The sequence below is a fragment of the Eutrigla gurnardus genome, assembly GCF_963514095.1.
Source record: "Eutrigla gurnardus genome assembly, chromosome: 11".
Taxonomy (NCBI): domain Eukaryota; kingdom Metazoa; phylum Chordata; class Actinopteri; order Perciformes; family Triglidae; genus Eutrigla; species Eutrigla gurnardus.
The window spans coordinates 11341539-11364756 of record NC_139925.1 but is presented as its reverse complement, the minus strand read 5'-3'; the positions used below and the strand labels follow the sequence as shown (position 1 = coordinate 11364756).

The window sequence follows — 23218 nt, the reverse complement described above, 5'->3', positions numbered from 1 at the left end:
AGCATAAAAAGAGAGAGCAAAGGGGCATGGACATGTGTGTCCTAATGGCCAAGGTCTCCAGTCACGCAGTGTGACTTGATGTTATTAAAGTAACTTTGCTGTACTGAAAAAGTCAAGTTAACTAACCCCCAGTAACTGTAAAGGTCAAGGGGGTGCACCCGAGTCACACAACCACACCTCGTCTGGATTTCAACTTACTTTCTGCCCCGTGTCGAGTTATAACTCCCTCCGTATTTCTTCCGATTAAGGATGAGAGCAGCAATTTCTGGCACGTAGCGAGCAAACATGGCCTACATGCATGGAACAGAAAAAAGAAAAAAAGCATGCAGAGAGGGTTCTACCGCACACAGAAAAACAGCAGAACCATCTGGAATACTTACTTTCTCCCATTAACCGCACTATAGGAACCACCATATTTCTTTCGGTTTCCTATTAACTCTATGATTTCAGGGACGTAGCTGGCAAACATGGCCTAAGGAGAAGATAGGAGACAGAAGAAGAGACTAAAAAAAGAGAGACTACTACGCCGCAGTATGGATGGTGAGGAAACTGGTGCATGAATCCAGATTTCTGAGGGGGGAGGGAATCTTATATCACTATGGAAATCAAGTTAAAAAAATCTCATTGTCTGTTGAGACTTCACAAATTGAGAGAGATCTACGTATCCTAAAATTTGTTGTTTTTGCCGTTTAAAAAAAAAAATAGCCCCAGTTTTTCAAGGTAGAAGTTTAGGTCAGTGGGCAAGAATTTCGTCACAGCTGATGAGTAGCCAGGCTGCGATAGCACCCCAATACCTTTGTGGATAGCAGACTTTTTCTTTAAAAAAAGCGGGAGAATAAAAACCTATGTGCCATGTTTTGTCCAACAAACACAGAGGATTTGGCAGGTTGATTTGAATAGGCCTACCTGATGGTCCGCAGCTGCAAAACACATTAAGACTCATTTGTTGGGCTGGGAAAATGAGCTGGATGCATTTTGCAAAATGTCACAGCCTGTTATCCACACACAGGGACACGTTTAAGTTAGCTAACAAAATCGCTGACACCACTCTGCTACGCTAACGTTTACATTAAGAAACAAAGAGGTGCCCTTGTGAAGACATACTTAACTCATACTTGGAAAGTCCATCTATCAGAGGGATTAATGTGAAATGAGTGTTATATGGTCCCTAGCTCTAGAATATCTCAAGCCTGAAGTCATAATTCAGCCCCTGCTGCTGCTGATAGGAAGCAGGCTGAGGTTCTAGCCTAAAGACTTCCAGAGCTCTCAACACACAACCTATCACCATGGCCACAACAAGGTACACATCCGCACAGCTGCAGGTCATCAGTACACAGCGATGGCTGTCCAAATAAATACAGCGACTGGGGATTCAGCTCCGTCTTCCACTTGTTTGGAAGAGACGAGTGCGGAGGCGGAGTCTCTCCACTAAGTGTGCATGAGCGCTAACAGGTGTGCGCATCCCGTGTATACATGTGCGTGAGTTACTGCGCTAGCGGCACAACTAGGAGTCTAGATCAGAGGAAGGTTTTGCATGGAGGGAGTGGAGGCTGCTGTTGCTATGGTAACAGTCAGGCTGGCCTAAGCCTCATCTCCCTGCCCCTGTGTTTGTTGGAATTGTGGGAAGAGACACGGGAGGAGGGGATGTCCTGAAACCGCAACTGCTTTTAAGAAGAACAGTAACAACATTATCAAGACAAAAAAAAAAAAACACAAACTCTTATCAAACGACTAGAGGAGTGAGACGTACGGGGCGGGGGACAAAGGAGCACATAGTTACTCCGGTAGACAGGATACAGTAGGCTAAACAGGAGGATACAACTTCACTATGACAATGAAATAACATTTACTGGTACCGGCAACATAGTTGTAGCATTTTAAAAACAGCACTCTAATGAAATATCATACAATATACATCATAAATGAAGCATTTTAATTCTTGTCCGACATTTTCATACAGTCTACTGATGGGGACAGGCAGGATTTAGGAGGGTGTAAGGGGAGCAAGGGGGGGAAAGAAAAGCCTGATTTTACCAAACCGCCGAGGATGAAGAAGACCATAAACAGGCGTCCCAAGGTGGTTTTTGCATAGACATCCCCGTAGCCCACTGTAGACATCGTCACCATCAACAAGTAGACACATTCCCAGTAGGAAAGTGACTGGGAATTCTGGAAGTTTTCCCAAGGATCCCCTGAGTTTTCCACCTCAAAATGAAGGGAAGGACAGTTAGACCTGACTCTCACCAGCATGAGTTCTGCATGGAGAAACTATTCATTCAAGTTTGATTAAATCCATTCAACACTGTTGAGTCATGCAGAATATTCTTTATAAGATGAGCTTAGGCTACCATCTAGTGGTTAAAGAGTTTGATGCATTCCAGGGTTTTGGAGCAGAGCTTCAAATGCACAATGTAAACTATAGGGACTATTAGGGAATGACACTCCACACACAATAATCTTTGTTTTTTCACATGATTATTTTTATGGCATTTTGCCTTCATTGGAAAGTTTGAAAAGTAGATAATAACAGCAAAGGTGGGGAGCTAGGAGGCATAGAAAAGTCTCTGGCCAGACTTGAAGGACACACAACCTGTGTTTTACTAATTTTCTTTCTTTCTCAAGAATAAATCTTTGTTGCAGAATTTGCCTTTCAAATCTAAAAATAAAATAATTTATCTTCTTGAAAACACAGTTGATTTATTTACACATGAATTGTTGGTTGCTTGCCTTCTGACAGTTGATGATAATTTAGCTTCCTTTTCTTTTCTCCTGCGTACTTGGGATGCACCGATCGGCATCAGTGCCAATACTGATCTTATTAAGCAGATCGGGCTCATCCATAATAAATACACCCCCTTCATCAATCTCATTCCACACTTCAGTGTCTCCACTATGTTCCTGATGACTGATTGACTCAGTCTGATAGTGCTTATATATTTAATGTCCCGAATAGGGAGTGAGTAAACCGTCCACTTACCAAATGTATGAATCCGGCCGCTGTTAGCCATGTGCTGATGAAGATGGAGCATAGGTTCACCAGCTTAATGGAGTTACTGGAGGAAGAAGAACAAGGAAAACTCTCAAACTTTGCTTTCATTCTCAATGTGACAATGTAAATCATATCACACCATAAAACACATCATTATTAATAGAAACATACAATTATGTAACCTCATAAAATATGCTTTAGACGTGTAGTTAAATACAGATGACAAAGACATGCAAACCTGACATAGCTACTAGTGATATGAACAGTAAATATATTATTTGAGGGGAATGTGTTTCTTGTGAGAAACCTTTACTCTTACCTAGTTTTCAAGATATTCAAAAATTGAAGAATCTCTGAAAACTGTATCAATCTTAGTGCTCTCAGAAATCTCAGGCCTGCGAGAGAGAGACACACAAAAAGAGAGAGATTTGCACATAAGAGCATGCAACAACTCACGGGAATATTAGATTCATATTCACATAAGTGGGGTGTTTTTTTGTGAAATATCTTAACATGTAGGATCCAAATGTTTCTGTACCGCAGCACAGAACGACACACACACACACACACACACACACACACACACACACACACACACACACACACACACACACACACACACACACACACACACACACACACACACACACACACACACACACACACACACACACACACACACACACACACACACACACACACACACACACACACACACACACACACACAAAAAGTAGTCACTTTATTCTCGATGATGTGTTGGAATTATTTATGCCTTCAAACAAGTTAGGAGGAACATCATGTGGCCTACTTTACATCAGCCGCAGTCCGCATCCAAGAGCGGCTCGCTTAGGGATTATAGAATAATGCGACACCTGCCTCATTGTATTTTTACATAACACCACTGATCTCACGGAACGTGTGTTCGCTCCCATCTGTTCCTGCATGTTGTCAGTTTGTGTGACAAAAAAAAAGTGATCTCAATCCCTGCAATCAGTTCAATACCTGCAAATATAAGACCAAACAATTCGACTTGAGAAGCAAAGATCTGCATAAAAAGGATGCTAAACTATTTGTTTTTTATAAACTACTATATTTTGTACACACCTCTAGATAATATACGTCTCTGCACATGAATGCCCTTACCCCAGTTAGACAGGATACGGACTGAATGATACAGTCCCGTTTGAGGTTCCTGCTGTCTGTGATGGCCCTGCCTCACCCTGTACCCATTCTGAAAAAGATCGCCACAGGACTTCTTTCGCCGCCACGTCTCTCGGAGGGTCTCCGATTTAGCATCACTGTGCGTACGCCGCCACACCAGCAGCTTAGTGGGAATCATTGTTTTGGACTAAAACCCGTCCGAGGAAAGTCCTTTTTCTTCTTGCCAAGACGGGAATTAAAAACCTCGGCACCAAAAGTGATTTAAGGCCTTGTATTTCAAAACACCTCCGGAAATGACGAGAGATAATTCCAAAGACTTTTCTGGAAAAAACTAATCTTCCAACGTTAACGGCTCTTTCTAAAGCAAACACCTGCAAATATTGTGAAACCGACGGGCATCGCTGCAGACAGACGTGCTAAAACAGACCGCTAGAACTCCTTTAATCGTATCAGTCTTCCAACTGTGATTCATCGAGCAAAATATCAGCTTTAATATAGTTTTTTTCTTTCCTTTTTTTCTTGCGACAGTGTTAATCGTCACAACACAAAGATATTTACCTTTCTCCTGCCCCCTTTACTTTTAACCGGGGTGGAGCTTTGTCTCCATCAACACTGTTAAAACATCTGAATCCTGTCAGGGATTAGCAGAGATGAAAGATGAAATGAAAACGATGCAGAACAAAAACAATAATCCTGACTTTAAAATGATTTTCATTTCCACCGGATGAAGGTCAAACCACTCAACAACAACTTTCTGACAGTTAGATTGTCTGGACGATTCAGGGCTGGGGTCATTTAAACTAGCAGCCAAATCAGATACATGGAAAAAACATCTGTCAGATTAAGGATCCAATCTTCAATAAAAATCTAAGACAAAAGGGAATTTCAAAAATATGTATTAAAGAAATGCCTAGTAGTGTACACTCATTCTAGTATATAGACTGATAGTCGCAAAGTATTTTTGAGCAGCAGCTGAGAGGGAACAATTTATGTAGCTTTCCAAAACAGACAATTCAAAAATCACACACACTTCTACAAGCGACATACAATGTCTTCCTACATCTACTTCTGCTACTTTTTCTGTGTAAAAGTGAGTACTATGCCACGAATGCCTTTGAGGAGAAAAATGTTCAGCATGTTAAGCAATTTTTGTCGTCTCGTTCCTCTTTATGCCTGCAGGCTTTTTACCCCATCACCTTTCGTCTTTGGACAAAATGTCAGACATGTCATGCTCTTTTGTTTCTTTAAAGCATACCCTGTCCTTCAGGTCAAAGCCGTTCGCCAACACATCGTCAGTGAGATGACAAGAGCAAGTCTATTAAATTGTATGGGTACAATCAATGGTGGAAAGTCTCAAAATACATTTACTCAAGTAGTGTACATACATGTTGAAAAACATTAATATAAAGTAGTTTTTCATTATCAAGCTGATGTTGTTAATAAATATAGTGGTACTATATTGAAGCAGATGTGTATGTATGAAGTCAAATTGTGGAATTCTCTGGTGAAGAACTGGAGAAATGTTCTGGTTTTATTTGATTTGAGAAAATATGAAAGAGATTAACCGAACAATATGAACAACATTTTGAATGGCTGTGTATTGTGTGTGTGTGTGTGTGTGTGTGTGTGTGTGTGTGTGTGTGTGTGTGTGTGTGTGTGTGTGTGTGTGTGTGTGTGTGCGTGTGCGTGTCTGTGTGTGTGTATGCCTTGTATTCAACACTTTATGGGATCAACATCTGTCCACACAGTCACATCTGAAGGCTCACCTCCCAACTGGGGATTGAAAATCTTTATATATTCGCCTACAGATAAAGAAAGTCAATACAACGTCCTCACAAGTACAGTAACACACGCTTGTTTGTTTGTCCATGTGTTCAAAAAATTGTCAATGAAATTCTGCTCCCCTGAACACATGTTCACGCATGAGAAAATCTCTTTCCCACACATGCCAAAGCCTCTTGCACGCACACACGCACACACACACACACACAGTGTCAGCTGGCCAGATGCTCATTCAAAAAGGGCCTCCTGGTCTGTGCCCACTCTTACTTCATTGAGGATTTGCGAGCCAGGGCCCGGCCTCACGGTCACATGTTCTGGCACGCCAGCCTACTGGGACCTTTTATCAATCACCAGTCTGGGATGGTTCATCTGGGATAATACCAACAGTCAACCCTGCCAGGATTAGATTATACGATGCTACGCAACACAAACACACACACACACACAGTGCAGCACCAGCTCTTATCGTACATTGCCCGTGCAATAATGCAACATTCACTATGTGATGTCACGTGAGGAGCCCGGCTACAGCAAAGAGGATTACACTTCCCAAACATTAGTTTCCCTCTCCTGAATGTACACGGCGGCTTCCTGCCGGCGACTGGAGGGCCATATAAGGCAGATGCACTACTCTCAGCAGGAAAACACAAGAGATCAACAAACGGTACACTGAAGCACCACTAGGAGGCAGCAGCAGGTAACTCAAAAGCCGAGCCTGAAGACTGAAGTATTGTACACTTCCAAAGCCAGTGCAGCTGAACATCAACCACATTAACACCACTACCAAAAAGAAATCAATACATATCAATTACTTTGGATGGTAAAATTAACTTTTGATAAACTAAAGGGGGACTAAAGGAGGAGAGTGTGAAGTTAACCAGCAGCGTGTGAGAGATGAGGTTCAGCAGCCAGATGAGCTACTAGCATCTTTCGAAACCGCCTTATGCTAATCCTACACCGCTACTCTCCTGAGAGCAATGCTCCGTTCAAGTAGTTAGAGGAGATTAATTCCCTTTTTCCGAGGAAGAACTCTGCATGCCCTCATACATTAGCCGCACACCGTCCTCCTCCTCTTAATCAATGTCCAATTTGCAGAGGCAGAGAGAACATAACTTGAAATGCACACGGCATATACTTCTCTGGTGGTCTGGAGTGGGCGGACACGCTACCACACAGCACAGGGCAGAACCCCTATTAGTGGTGCTTTTTTTTATTATTATACACCTCCATTTGGATCTCCGACAGTCACCTCATGCAGGACCACAGCTGATAGAGTGAAGGGAGAGGTGGTGTAATTAAGATGTATTATCCTGGCTGCAGTGTGTATTCCCCCAGCAGGGAATGGAAAGAAAAGACTAATCCACTGGGAATGAGCAGCGCAATGCATGTTCTTAACAACTAGCCTGGCTTCCCACGAACCAAGCCTGTTAAATACACACTTAGCTAAATGAAAGCAGCACCAACTGTGGATTAGTCCATCGATTATTAGGAAAACCATTATGTCCCTGTCAATGTATATATATGGGGAGGGGCAATAGTCTTTAGGGAAGTGTGAATGTCCTTTATTTAAATTCCCAAAGATGAAAGCAGCATCAAGGAGGTGTCTCGACATGTTCTCAGACTCTTACACTGATTAAATGTGCTTATGTTCCTGTCACAACACTGCACTGTACGTCCCAATTTACATAATAATACAGGGTAGAAGCAGCTAATCACGATGCCTATCCCGGACTCCTCGGGACCCCGAATATTAACGGACACTTTCAGCACCCCATTAGTATGCTGGAAACTATCACCACCCTGTTAGGGGACACCGTATCCTAGCGCAGATCCACACCGTTAATTTTATAACCAAGGCTTTGCGATGCCGAATGCGGCCTTAAACACGTGGATCAGCGCACCGCCGGTAAACATACACCTAAGCCACGCAAGTGGGAGTTCTGTTACTACAGTGTGCCGTGGTTTATATTTGTCCAACGCTGCAAAAACATGCTCTAATGTTCAAAGGAGATGCCACCTGATTTAACATTTAAATAATAGTTATAAGCGCATATTATTAGCTCTGAAATCTATGGGTCATCTTTCAAAAACAATACATTTACATCTTTAGCTGTTTATACACATTGCAGCTGTGTTTGATATAACAGCTGCCTTTGCGTTCCACATCAAGCCCACATGCAGGAGAAGCAATGATCATAGGTAATTTATTCATCCCTGAATGTCAGACAGCAGCCGGACCACCGTTTCACAGTCTTTCATCAGCCTCATCGAGGCCCTAACACCAACGACTTTCTGGGGGTTGAGACGAGGACACCTTACATCATCAACACCAGAAACCAGATTACTCGACTAGGCCTTATCTACTTCATTACACAGCCTTTTTCTCTGTGAAATTCATGGGCCACATTGAGCCTCTTTAGAAAACTTCATCACCTCAGAGATTAGACTCTCCCAGTTTGATTTTACTTTAGATTTTTTTACATTACTTTTTATATATTACTAGATGTGAAATAAGGCCATAAAAGGCAGACCATCCACATGACTGAATCACTGGCAGTATAGATAGGCAAGTGTATATCATGTAATTAACATATAATTAAGGTATAGCTTAACCTCAAACATATTCAACATGCAATGATTCAAAATACAGAAAAGCAGCAAATCAATATTTTGAGAAGCTGTACCCAGTAATTATTTGGCATTTTTGCCTGAAACGATTGATGGAAGCTACTCATTAATTCCCCTGCTCATCTACCAATCAGTTTATTTACTCATCCACAGCTTTAATCTATATTGAATATTTAATATACACTTCTGTAACAAGAGATGTTTTCAACAGAAATCCACCTTACTTTTCTCTTTCAAATAAGTTTGGGGATTTATTTAAAACCTATATGATGAACTTTATTGCTCATATTTCTTACCCAATCACACTTCTTTTTCCAATGTAGACATTTTGACTTGTCGTAGCAGGAAACGCACAACTTAAGCTCCGCCTCCGTTGTGTTCAGGTGTCCTTATAAACCATGACAATGTGACAGTGAACCAGCTGGTGATGAAACTGAGGCACCTACTTGGAATTCAGCCGTGATTCATTTTATTATCTCAACACACTCTTCCTGAGGCTTACTATGGCACATTTTATTTAAAAGGCAGAGAAAAGAAACTGGATTTTCCCTAAAATGTATCTCAATATGCAAGATGTCTTTGTGATGGAAATGTCGATGCTAATGTCGGCATTAAGCTTCATGAATCTTTCATCAGATCTCAACTCCATCACGTCGCATTCTAACTGACGGTCTTGGTGGGCCAATATCATGCTCGGATAAACAATCAGTATAGCAGTGATATATAGTATCCTATATGGTTTTGAAAGTACGTTTTGAAAATGGCAGTACGCCCAAAAAAAGAAGCTCCAAAGAAACTCTTTTTACTGCAGTGTAATTGAGGCCACAATACTGTGAACGCACGGAGGAAAGTAGGTCGTTATGTAATGCAGGTTAGGGTGTTTTCCAGTCCACTCATGCAAGAGTGTGTGTGTATGTGACTCTGTTTGTGTGTGTTTATGAGAATAATACATGCTCTTTCCTTGTGCAATTGTGTGTGTGTGTGTGTGTCAATTAGCCCATTAGATGGCAGTTATGCATCGCTATGAGATATTCCAGGTGCAACGCCTCAACGCGGCAATTACCAATGAGTCGCACCGCACACGCACACGCACACACACACACACACACACACACACACACACACACACACACACACACACACACATACACACACACACACACACACACACACACACACACACACACCACAACAGCCCGTTTCTGAGTCACTCTCGCTCCCATTAGCCAATCCACTCTGCTGTGTTCCCTGAAACATCAGAGGAACCCGGCCCTGTCACTTTCAATGATGAGGGGAAGTTGAATGCAGCCCAAAGCGAGAGAGGGCCTTGGAGACAGACTCCCAGTTATGGGGAGGCAGAAGGGGGGCCAAGAGGCAAATGGAGAGATGGGGTGTTATAAACATGTGAAGATAGGGACGGCAAAAGATGAAATGGAAAAAGGCGGAGCAGCGAGACGTAGGCGTTGAGAAAAAAAAAATGGTGCATGAAAGCAAGAAAAGATGAAGCTACACAGCGAGAAGGAAATGACAGATTCATGAAACAGAATTGGAAGCTGCTGAAAAGGGATGTGGAGACTTACCGAGCCAGCTTCTGTTCAAGTAGACAGAAACAAACACGGGAGGAACCGTGAAGAAGTCGACCACTGAGTTGACCTCCAGCCAGAACCACAGCTTATCGTTGGCCGCTATGAACTGTCGAGAGAAAACAGGGGGACGGCTTTTAAAAATGACGAATTTGAATTCAAACAAAAACGCCGCCTCGCCGTCACAGCCCACCGTTCAAATAGCATACCGTCTCTTCTTTTGGCATCGCTGATGTGCTGTATAGAATAACAAAAAGCTTCACCCCGCTTGCTGAGTCATGCGGATGGTTAGCGGTGTAAGCAGCTTATGAGTTTATTTATTCATTCATTGGGGATGGCAGGCTTGCGTTCGTAGCGCTGGAATGCTGCTCTGGCATGGCAGCCATGCTAGCAACGTTGTTACAACACTGTCAGTTTAAACTGAAGGCACGCTGTGTGAGTGTTCACAGGTGACCTAGGCGGTGTCTGCATCGTCGGTTGTCCTGGAAAAATGCTGCGTCTCAAAGCAGTCCTTTTTTTTCTTGAAAATTGTAATTCTTTATCATATAAAAGGGGATGTAAAAATTAAATATACTTGGATGCAGGCATGGAAGATTAGCATGTGTGTATACTGCATGTGCACAGTATATGCATGTATGAGGGAGTGAGTGCTTGTGTGCCGACTTACCCGCAGACCAAAGTAGAGGAGGAAGAAGACGTTGAAGGCCATATCGATTTGTAACGTGAAATCTTTGTAGAAGTTCTGGCAGGATTCTATAGGACTGGAGGACGAGAGAGAAATAACACATGATTACATTTGTGAAGGCCTTTCCCACTATGAACACACAGGTGGCAAATAGAATAGAATAGAATATAGATATATATATATATGTATGTGTGTGTGTGTGTGTGTGTGTGTGTGTGTGTGTGTGTGTACACACATATGAGCTCATCCCCTTTCCTCACTTCAGCTCACAGACCAATAAGAAACCATTCTCTAGTAACAACAGCCAGCTTGAAGCCGTCAAGGTCAAATGGTGCTGACCGATGCCGTTTAAAGCACTGGACTGAATCCTTGCTCGTAATGTATTTTAATAGTTCATGAGAAAACCTCTCTTTTAATAGAAATGTTAAACACCATTAATAATTAATAGTGATATGCCTTTGAGTTTCACTGACATCCTGCAATTCTTCCTGTGAGCCCTAGAGGGTAGAAGGTAGATACACTGTAATTACATATAGATGAAAATGTACTAAAATCGGTAGTTGCTTTGATGCGACAGTATATTGAGCATGTATAAATGATGCGCCATCTGTCAAACACATTCCTTCATATGACTCACAAAGGAGACTGTATCTCCCCATTTAACAGAGTGCAGTAGCTCATCGTTGCTTTTAAAAAGAAAATGATGATAAATGAGTCGTGATCTGCCCGGTCTGTCACGTAATCCGTCTTCATGTTTACCTTGTGATGATTAAACATCAACAGCAAGTGGGTGCTCTTAAGAAAAGCAATAACAGGCAGCTTGCCCACCTCATTCTTCACTTGGTCGTGGGCCTATAGCATTTTGCTACTGAGAAACGAGGAAATCCCACTCTGGGGGAAAACATGAATATGCATGATTGTTTGGCTGGCTATAGGGGAACTTCGGGAATGCATAGACTAGGCAAGGGAACACACAGATGGCCATTACAAGCGTACACAGCTACAAGTCCCATATGTTCAAATTCAAACATTTAAAGTATGCATTTGTATGCATGGAGCCCATGGGGGCCCGGAGTAGAGCTTACTGCATAACAAGAACCTCCAGAGGTAGAGATGAGTGAGGCATAATCATCTTCCAGATAACATCAAGCATTTTATCTCATGATGATCCATTATAATGGCTGACTGAGTACAGACATGCCAGAGAGGACGTATTGCTCCAAGAGGATGATCCATCTTCTAATTCATGAGTCTGTCTTGAGTACATCCTAAGGACTGATGTGATCTTTAAGATGATGTAAAACCCTGGCTCGTGTCCAAGATGATTAAAGTGAGTCTGGTTTATGCAGCATTTGTTGTAAACTAAAGAGACATTTTGATTTTTCTTTTAGTTAAAAGGCATTTTCTCATACAGTGCCATCAGACTTCAGACAGAGGTCCATTTGCTTCTGAGCCCTCGGAGGAGTTAACATTGATCTGGCCTAAACACTCCATTATTAACGCACCACCAGCACCTCCGTGTGATTCTGCAGGCATCAAACCAAGCTAACCTACCATGGATCGCACCCACAAAAAAAAAAAATACTCCTCAAAATCATCCACGCACAAAAGCTCACGCGGTCTCACCCCATCAAATCTGATCCGAAAACCTTAAAAAGAGCACCGTGCAAGCGGATGCACACACAGACGCATACGCAGATGCACTTACATGAGCGCATAGACGCACACAGATGGTGCACACCGAAGACACCATTTGGAGTGGTCACTGTGGCATTTCCCCCCTCGGGCGCAGCTCTGGCCTAATTCTGTACAACCGCTCATCTACAGTCACATGACCCAAAGCGTTCTCAATAACACACAGGAGGAAGCATGGCGGCACGCAGCAGGGCCCGAGCGGTACATTGGATTTGCTTTGTTTTTGCGCGACAAAAAGGCGGCACAATGACTGCAACCCCGAGAGCTTCAATTTAGCCGCTTTTATAATCAGTATTTGAAAGTAAAGCTTATCATTAACTAAAGTAGTGGGAAGACACATCAGGCAGACATATGGCTTCTCTGTAAAGCTCCGAGGCACAATAGAAAATTAAGAGTTCATCAGTGCAGGGTGCGGAGACTTTCACAGTGTATTGTGGTGGAGCTGGCTCAATGGCTTTCAAAACCCGGCAATGCAGACCCAGGAGTAAAACATGAATTAGTTGCTGTATATATGTCAAGTCATAATGTTTGATTGTATCATCTGACAAGATAAATACGTCCCTGCATACAAAGGAGCAAATAGACAGAATTAGTTTGTGCTGTGTGAGTAGAGCTGTGACTCATCACCTACAAATCACACAGCTTCACAGAGAGCAGTCCTTTCTCTGCTAACATGAAGCAATATTCACAAATAATGTATTTATTTTATCTAATCGTAATGAATGAATGACTTTATAGCTGTTACTTTTCGTGACAAACCCACAGGGAATAATCACATGATGCTCCTGCATTTTAGTGTCTTTCAGCTCATTGTTTTAGTCGGAACTGAAAAAAAGGGTAGTTATTGGACATTAAGTTGCGTCTGCTGCTCTGTGACTGCTGGATGTTTAAATAATCAACTGTTTTCCCAAAAACTGTAAAAGATAATAACACTATATCAATTTTAAAAAGACAAATAAAACTGATTGACAAAAAGCTGTGACACTGTTTATGCAAAAAGATATTAAAAACTAAAATGTAAGCCTCATTCCTGCTTTCCGACGTCACACTCCCCAATCACAAGGGATTCCTGGCCACATGCTGCCAATGTCCTACAGGAAACGGATATGCCCACCAGTTTTCATTACTCCTCATGCCCTGGCACAAAGTGGGGTTACGACATCCGGCCTGACAGGAAGAGGAGAGATGAAGAGGTGGGAGAGAGAAAGGAAGACAGCAGCGAGACACGGAGAGATAAAGGAGACAGGCAGAGAAGAGAGGGAGTGACAGTAAGAGGGCAAGATGTGAAAGTGAAAAGGGAGAGGACTGAGCTCCCGGAGGTACTGAAGACTATTTGTATATATAGTACACCATGCTAGTTTTGGGCCGTGTGGTAATTGCCTGGAGAATCCAGAGCTTCTGTGATGAACTCCGGTCTTCTTGCGTTCGACTTGGTGAACGGCTGCACGGCATTAGTCCTCCAACCACGCTCCGCTTATTAGCAACATTACACACACTTATGTGCAGGGGGAACAGGAGAACGGAGATTGCCTGAGGGAAGGCCGGCGAGCATGCAAGTCTATTTCAGGACATAAATATGTTTCCCTACGTCAACCTCCTCCGACCAGGAACTCGGTCCCCAAGAAAACGCAACCAGAGAGGTAAAACTCATTGGTTCACAAGGGCAAAAAGGAGTATGTTGATGATGAAGTTCTAAAAATACTCTGAAACACCTTCAGCCAGTCAGCAGCCAGCCATTTGTTAGCCCGCACATGACCTTGGCTAGCTGCAGGAGCAACAGCAAGGTTGCCCCCCTGGGAAAACAACAACAACAACAGCGACACACACGGCTCCCAGCCTGACTAATGCTCGCTACCACAACACACCGAATCTGAGTCATTCTTCATATCTCACAAATGTCTTCCGCTCTAGTGAGCTCATAAGCATCTCAGACCGTGGTTAGACTCATCGGGTCATTTTGTAGTGTTCCGAGTATTCCTGTGCAATCAATAAACAACCCAAACAGAAACGTATGAATACACTGAATTAAACAGAATGTCTGGTTTATGTGCAGTATTTCTCCTGGGGGTAAAGCTTGTACATGTAGGGGACATGAGGGGAGGAGTCTGTAAAAGATGAAAGAAGGCCAGGCTGATATTTAAATGATTGATTCAGGCCAAGGCACCATTTCTAAAATAAGAAATACTTCAGCACCTACAAGGGCAATGGACAAATAAAACCTCCCCAGGAAGACTTAAAAATAGGGTTTTATTTGAATGCAAACGACTTTGATCCCGCTTCAAGCATTTTCCTCCACAGAGATTATTTATTTGTGTCTAAAAAGGAGTCGTTTGTGGGTGAAAATAGCACGTCGCTAAAATAAACCACAACTTCATAGAGCATGCTCAGCAACGCAATATGTTTGAAATGAGAGAGCAAAGAAGTACAGAGTGTCGAAATTAGCTCTGTATTTGCCAGGGAGAATATACAGTTTGTGGTTTAAAAACTGTGTTACAGTACAATAGCTAAACTACACACACTTTAGAACACAAACCAATTAAGAGATAAAAGGCTGCGGTTACGTGCCATTTCCAAAAATGTATGAACATCGAACATTTCCTGCAAATTAAGTCGGTGGTGGTTTATTTGTTCTTATTTCAGGTCACTGAATCCATGCATTTCGACCTCATGTAATAAATGCAAAAAGCAATCTACAAGCAGTGTTGGGCACTAACACGCATCAGAGTGAAGTAATTAAATGATCAGATAAACGTGATTGTAATCTGTTTCAGTGACTGAGAAATAATATGTGATTAAAATACAGTTACATCAAAATGTTGGAGAGAACAAAAGGGGTTACATCCAAATATATTCCATATGCCTTCGAAAAAACAACATGTTTTCATGTTGCTGCTCATCTTTATTCATTACACGTGAGTTCCAGTTGCATTCGGAAACAATAACAAAAGTGGTACATTCGGTAAAAGTCTTCATAAAATGATGTGCATGTTTCGTTTTTTCGATATAAAACATCTGAGTGGAAGAGTTTGTGTGAGTTGAGACTGTGGCTAAACATTATTGCAAAAAGTTTGGGGTTTATTAAGTAAACTGCATATTTTGAGATTGGCTCTTGCTGCGTCCATGCTGTGGTCTGAAAATAGCCCTTCCACTCCGCAATGAGGGATGTCAGGCGACTGCAACAGCAAATGGTATTTCTATATTGCCATGGTGACTTTGATGAATGCTGATAACGGAGAAATTGATTGCAGAGCAACTAATCCCTCCAGTAATTTTTTTTCCGCTGGACTTCGGTGTTTCACGCATTGAAGCGGTATTTACCAGTTAGAGTGACAGCCAGGGTCATTTTTCACCCGCATTAGCATAATACTCGAGGGTTAGCGTGCAAACATACATAATACTCAAAAAAAGCTCATTATCTATCTGATGTCATAGTCTCCTGGAAATAATGTTGATAACTCACTCATTTAGAATCTCCATAAAAGTGTGAAAAAAAAAAGCTAAATGTCATTTAGACTAAAGAGGAAGAGATTTTAGGAAATGGCTGAAAATAAGATTTTTAAATGAGTCATTACTTTCTGCCACAGTTTGTGCATTTAAATAGGAAGCCACTTCGGGAAAGGTTCCCTTGTGGTTCCATGGTCTTAACGGACCCACAGGGAGACTCCATCCAGACCCAGGAGAGGTCCTTACACAGGTGACCCTTCATCGCCACAAAGTCTGCCAAGCTCGTCTCACGGCTAAGCCATATTTCTCAGCTTACCCCATTAATTAGCCATCAGGCGCTGTTTCTTTTTTCGGTGCGGACATTGATCGCACACCAACACTAGAGTTACAGGCCCAGGCCGCTGCTTATAAGACAAAATACGTGTCTGTGCATGTGTGCGAATCTGCAAGTTACGGTGACTGTGCAAGTGTGTGCATGTGATAGGCTGTGTGTGTGTGTGTGTGTGTGTGACAGGCCCCCCTGGTCAAGAGAGGAGGGAAATAGAAGCAGAAGTGGAGCAGGAACAAGGGCATCCCTTCAAGTGCAGCCTGCAGAGACTCTGTCCTACATTCCTCTCTATCGGTTTCATGGGAGCACAGAGGAGAGGAAAAAAAAAAAAAAAAAGACGGGATGAGGGATGAGCCAAGGTATTAAAGCAGATTCTGATGTGGGCGGGAGAGGACGCAGTATCCTCCCATTCAAAAGATCACCGAAATAGCATCTGTTTGGCAAGTGGAGTCTGCTGCAGAGGAGCGGAGCAGGCAGCGTCTTATCATACATTATCATGTGTTGCGCAGAACTGTGGTAAACAGCCACTTTGTCATAAACAAACAGATGGTCGTACTCGTTTCAAATCGGCGTATTCGTTCCCATTCATTCTAAAAAGGAAAAAAAAAACAGGTTGCCAAGTCAATGAGGAAGAATCTCCACACTCAACTGGGAGGGCCGCCAGTTAACAGCTCTCTCCTTTCAAACTCTACCTGAAGGCTTTGCAGTGTTTTTAAGTGGATCTTTGCTGCAGGATATTGGCCAACAGAGCTCCCTTTAGTAAACCCCCCCCACCCTCCAATAGCTATAGACAAAACTATTCCTGGGAGACTGGTGCTCAGCCACCAGGAAGTTACCTTCAGCATTTTACCCAGTCAGTGTGTGTGTGTGTGTGTGTGTGTGTGTGTGTGTGTGTGTGTGTGTCCTCGCCCCCAAAGGGCTCCCCTGCTTCAGTGAGGTGGAAATAAAAGCCCATCATGCAGCTCCAGCCTCCTCAGGTCCGACCCACGTGCACTTATTCCACCACATGACTCTTTTAGCCGTTACCACAGGGGACTCCACGGCGATCCTTCCCATTACTGTTAGCTTTTTCACAGACAATTTCAGAACGATGCTCACTTCATCCGATGGGCAAAATGGCAGTTTGACCATAAAACCACTGAGCCTGAATATTTCATGAGTCTTTATATAAGTCTGTCAATATTTGGTCATTATTCCCATGAAAAGGCTGCCCCGTGAATCTGTGCTTATCTCGGTTCCTCAGTCATGAACATTTAGATCTGTACACCTTTGGAGCATTTTTAGCATCCGAGTATAAGGCTGTGAATGTGAGTCACATGTATCTACCTCCTCACAATATTTGTGTCCTTGTGCAGGATGTTCTCAGAAAGGATGTACTTCACAAATGCAAAAGTGGACTAAAACTTTTGAGTTTAAGGTCTGTTTGAGATCAAGCTTTATTTCAGCTTTGTTGATAGACTATACTTTTGTTCACTCGTGACAGCTAGTGCGGAGGCGACATGATCAACGTGAGGGATTCGTCCTTGATGGTCCATATGGTGCATCCTGGACTAATTTGAGGTTGGTACATTAATTTAAATACACTGTGGCAGAGGTAACTAAACACCATCTTGTATTGGGAACCAGCAGGGGGGGGATTTGGTATAAAAAAATTAAGATTAAGAGGTTTCAGCTGTTGTAGTGAAAAGTATGGCTAGAACACAAGCCTGGCCCTTTTTAGGATGTCAAACCCACTTGAGCCGGCTCAACCTGCTCTGGGTTGATCAGCAGTCCCCCCCCCCCCCCCCCCCCCCGAGAGTACATGCACACTCAAGTGACAAGCTTGAGCTTATCACGATGATGAGGGTAGAGAGGGCCTCGGCTTAATGGGAGCGCAGAGAGATCAGGGCAATGCCAGAGGGAAGCCGACTCACACAGAAATACACTCAGAAATGTACTGTAACACAAGATAAAGTGAGGAAACCACAGCTCTGCACCAAACAGTGTCATTATTGCCTTTGTGCCCCAGCAGGTTTGATACGACGACATGGTAGATCTCAGCAAACCTGCTGCTTTCAACTGCCCTGCATGTCGAGTCCGTTATTTGGTTATCAGTCAATAGAAGCATGCTGAAGTGTCAGGGTTAGCCTGTTGATCATGCAAAAGTCATTCTAGACCTTGTTTCAAGTCATCTTTTTCAGATGCATTACATCCTTCTCAGAAGTGAAGAGCTCAATTCAGTGCAACATGTGAAATATGTGTTTACGATTATTTTAATGCTTCATTTACTATTGATCATTCACATGGCTAATGATAGATTGAGGCAATTACATTAAGAAGCATTGCTAGAATATGTCAGAGGTCAAGAGGGAAACAAAAAAGGGTGAGACAGAGGGTTATTAAAGGTGAGATAGATAACGTTTTTATCCTGAGAATGGATGACTGGATTCATGTCACGTTAATTTCCCACCACTGCTTAGATAAGTAGATTGACTTATTTTGAGAATTTGACATGTTTTAGATTATTGCTTCCTTCAGGGACTGGATCTTACTTTAAGATGACATCCCACACAACAGCCAACAGAGGAATGAATATGATATTAAACAGTACCATGGTCAATATGTTATGGTCCCTTTGTAATGAATGATCCATAACCGCAGGTACTAGGAGAAAGTTTGAGTCCTCATTTTGGTAAATCAGTGGTGCATAAAATACTGACAATGTCAAAGGCACACAGTTAGTGTGTGAAGCATGGAAAAACAACATATTTGGTTGTTTCACTGCCTGGGGCACAATTCTACGTAATTGGAAACAATACATTGCCTCTTTGTCTTTGATTTAAAATCAGTGCAGTCTGAGCCAAGGTGTTCCCAAAATAACGGGGAAAGGGGAACCGTCTACTAGAGGCTTCTGCTAACTGAAGTCAGGAGATGGAGAATTGGCATCAACAAACGAAGTATAAAAGTAGTACCTTAAATTAATTTAACCCGGGAGAGATCACACATCGTCTTATGTTTGGTTTCTTGAGACAAATAAACAGAAAAGGCAAATAAGGTCTGCAAAAAAACAGCAGCTTTACGTCAAAACTGTTTTGTTATTGAATAAACAAAAAGTAAATTTGTCTGAGAAAAATGGCTTCAGCTTCTGTTCGTTTTTACCTGATTTTTATCTTTTTACCTCACCAGTATAGTCTGACCATGGCTCTTACCGCCAAAGCCAATGAGTCAATAAGCCACACGACTACAAAACGATCACATACTATCTATTTTCAAAAGTAGGCGTTGGGCCTGGATGGTGTGAAAGTAGCTGCAGTGGTTCTCAGAGAGAGATGCCAGGCCTGCAATCCGTCTCTGGGTGACTGCCAGCCGGGGATATGCATAAACCGACCATACACACTCGGAACAACTCCCTCACACACACACACAGTTTCTGCCTGTCTCTGTTACCATGGAAACTGACAGGCCTCCCATTGAAAAATCCTCAGATGCAGATGCGTGTGCTTGCGTTTGTGTGCATGTGCGTGTGCATCGTGGCTTGTGTGGGAGGGAATATGTGCATTTGCATTTCAGAGATTGCAGAATGTGGAGGTGAGTGAGGCGGCGTGTGTGCCGATCGTCATCAGATACAGTGTGTAGGCCAGCGTAAACGCATGCAGCAAACAGATGCAATGTTGATTTTTATCTGAATTTCAGCAACAGTAGAGCTGCTGGAACTATTTCAAATGATTCCACTAAAACGTGTGAAATTGATACTTACTCTGAGGAGTCTATGAAGTATATTCCAAGGGCCCCGATGCTGAGCGCAAAGACCAACACCACCTGAGGAGAGAAAGCAACAGACAAAGAGGGAAATTACTCTCACGCACGGAGCGACAAACGCCTTTCCAACTCGGCTCATTAATGTACTCCATAGTAAACAAAGCATTCACTTGGGGGACACAATGGGCAACCCGCGTTACAGTGTGTGTAATTAAACAGTGACTCGCCTCCTGTGGGTTGCAGGACATTTCCAAAACACATGTGCTGAATAATGAAAGCTCACGTCAGCGAATACAGCTTATTAAACAGAGGCGTAGCTGAGTCGACACAACCGTAGGAAGTAGAGAAAAGGACACACATCTGTGAGCTCAACTGTCCAGAAGAGCTCTAACAATATATCGCTGGTGTTGAAAGGAAGTGCTTAGACAGGACCACAGTTATCAAGCGTTGACATGCACTTCTCAACTATCGCGCTCGAGTCACCCCGGCATTGTGAGAGATTATGGTCACGCCGGCTGGGGGTCCTTGTAATGTTCCAATGACTATAAATGACCGGTAAGATACAGAAAGGTAAGGCAGCTGAAGATACGAGCAGCAACACCTGAGCCAACATGTTATACATAAAAAAAAACAGAATGAGTGCAATCATTACACTTGTTTGTGAATTAATTTGAATCCATTTAAAATCAGATAAGGCTATCAAAGCCACTTCATTTCAGAAAACTGTACAAAAGCATCATTTTTACACTTACAATACATGATAAAAATGTAACCGTTTCACCATAGATTACCATTACAAAGTCGATGTAGACATGTTGTCAGCTTCCTCTTGTTTCAAACCCCAGGGGGGGAAATGGCAACATGTGCCACAACAACCCCCTCGAGCAAACTGCACAAACATTCACATAACCATCATCGCCGCTGTTATCATAATCATTAACTTCCCAACAGCTGACCGACGCAGCCGCGCACAATAGTTCCTCCCCCGCCAGGATCTTTCCTGCCATTCAGCCGGCTCACAATAGGAGCGCACCGTCCCTGCTGATTGTGCCATTCATTATTGATGATGGGAGCTTGATTACTTTCATGTGATGGTCCTCTGGATTGATCCTATGCATTGTGACTGAAGTATTAAGTAAAAAAAAAAAAAAGAAAGAAAAAAAACCCATCCTCATACATTTGTAATGGCTTTCTGCTTGAATGGAGGACGATGGCAATCTTGGCCGCGTAGTCGTCCGGGGTCGGAATAACCTTGCAAGCAAAACGACATTAATGATGTTTCACACAAAGAAGATGGGCAGGAGGCTCAAGCTGAGACGCTGCGATAACATCGGGCTTTTCGGAGGACAAATACACTGGTCTGACTGGGAAGGGAACCAGTTGAGTGGAACACAATAGCTGATCTTTACACTGCCATCTCCATACAGGATTCAAAATATGTATTTTTCTATGGAATAGTATTCTCATTTGTTGTTTTTTTGCAGCAAGGTGAACACCAAAGCCTGGCTTAAGACTCCTAGTTTGAACCACCCGTGGTTGATGCTGCATTGTGGGTAATGGATGGAACAAAAAAAAAAAAACTCCACAAGACGAGTGGCCATCATCAAATTTAAGTTGATTTGACTACAAACACAAATTTTTCTGTGAAACAAGATGCTGTCAGACCCCCTAAAATAAGCAGGCAACACATCGATGTGTGTCTGACATTTCCTTGGAGCTTGTTTGCGCTTGTACTGATTGTGGAAGTAGCGGGGGTCATGAGGGTTGAGAAGGAGAGGACGGGAGGAAAAGGGCCGACAGAAGTATGGCCGAGCCGCGGTTGGTTGCTGAAAAGCTGTGCAGTGAACAGTGAACACCCAGCGATGAGCTGAGGAGATAAGAAGCGTCGTCATCTTAAACTGACCCAGTTATTCAGCTGTGAAAGCTGGTCTACCCCTCCAACCCCATCCCCCACCCTTTCTCCCTCTATCACACATACATACACACACACACTCTCTCTCAACACAATGTCTACGAGGGCTAGCTGTCGACCTCAAACCCACAATCTACCAAAGACAACCAACCGAGCAACCGCCACTTCACATCAGGACTAACACGCAGGGGGAACCTACTAGAACGGATATGGCAGAGGGGCATTCCCTCCGCCTGCAAAGGAAAGAGAGACACTTAAAAAAAATGTATTTAAAATGAATATTTAAAATGTAACGCTAAAACCATCAGATATTTTCTGAGGTACACTAGCAGGCACACTTGAAGTGTAAAAGAGGGCAGCGAGAAATAATGTGTGAAATGTGTGTGTGTGTGTGTGTGTGTAGGTTTCAAGTTCCAGTATTGCAAGTGGGCTAAATGTGGCGGCTCTCACATGACACCGTTAAGACTTAATAACATGTAATAACTGAGGTGTAGGCGATAAACACTCGTACAAGTCTGACGCGCTCGTTTTTTTTTTGGCCGTATTTGGCAGAATTCAGAGATTTCGTCACAGCTTGACTCCATGAATACACACACATATGAAGTGGCCTTAGATTGAGTCAGCATGTCACACAAGACTTCCTCCTCCAACAGGGATCCTGTCTAAGGGCTTCCTCTGTCTCTTAAGTGCACCCTGTGAGAGGACAGACCAGCGATTAGAGCTGGTAACGTATGGAATAATAGCTTCACATTAAGGCCCAATTTTTGTTATTTAATTTGGAGTCCAATAATAATAATAAAAATACATTTATATATCATAAATGGACATTTATCTTTATAATAAAATAACCCCAGTTGTTTTGTTGTGTTGTTTTTCTTGTTGTATGATTCACCTCAACTACTGAGTGGAGGATTTGGTGTCAAAATGTTCTTGCCCTTCAATTATATTCCATTATAGAAAGTAAAGCCAGTTTGAATTCAACTCACCTTCTCAATTAAAGCCTTGGCTTAAAGAACATGGAAGAAAGTTGGAGCTTTTAATCTGGAGCTATTTTAGTTGAATTATTAAAAAAAAAAAAAAAACGACTTTTGCAAAAATATTAATAGAATCCTAAGCCTGGGGCTCATTAGGCAGCCCAATTGTGAGCTGATTTGCATGCTATTATTACAGAGCTTCTAGAGGTCGACATCAAAGGCAGGAAAATAAACAACCTTGAGGGGGATGTAGTTAGGTGGGGAATGAGAGGGAGTCAAGACTTTTTTGTTTTTCT

The 23218-nt window shown here is 42.7% G+C and overlaps 1 protein-coding gene across 10 annotated transcripts in view; it reads right to left on the bottom strand.

Annotated features, from left to right (window-relative positions):
- The window catches only part of kcnma1a (potassium large conductance calcium-activated channel, subfamily M, alpha member 1a), a 119625-nt gene that overhangs the window by 49482 nt on the left and 46925 nt on the right, over nucleotides 1-23218 (bottom strand). For all 10 annotated transcript variants that reach the window (XM_084021499.1, XM_084021508.1, XM_084021501.1 and 7 more), the window contains exons 3-9: nucleotides 20035-20096; nucleotides 10814-10907; nucleotides 10144-10255; nucleotides 3309-3384; nucleotides 2978-3053; nucleotides 2035-2205; nucleotides 381-472 (exon numbers count right to left, since the gene is read on the bottom strand). In XM_084021499.1, coding sequence (XP_083877625.1) covers nucleotides 381-472; nucleotides 2035-2205; nucleotides 2978-3053; nucleotides 3309-3384; nucleotides 10144-10255; nucleotides 10814-10907; nucleotides 20035-20096 — 683 coding nt within the window. The remainder of the gene's footprint in view (nucleotides 1-380; nucleotides 473-2034; nucleotides 2206-2977; nucleotides 3054-3308; nucleotides 3385-10143; nucleotides 10256-10813; nucleotides 10908-20034; nucleotides 20097-23218) is intronic.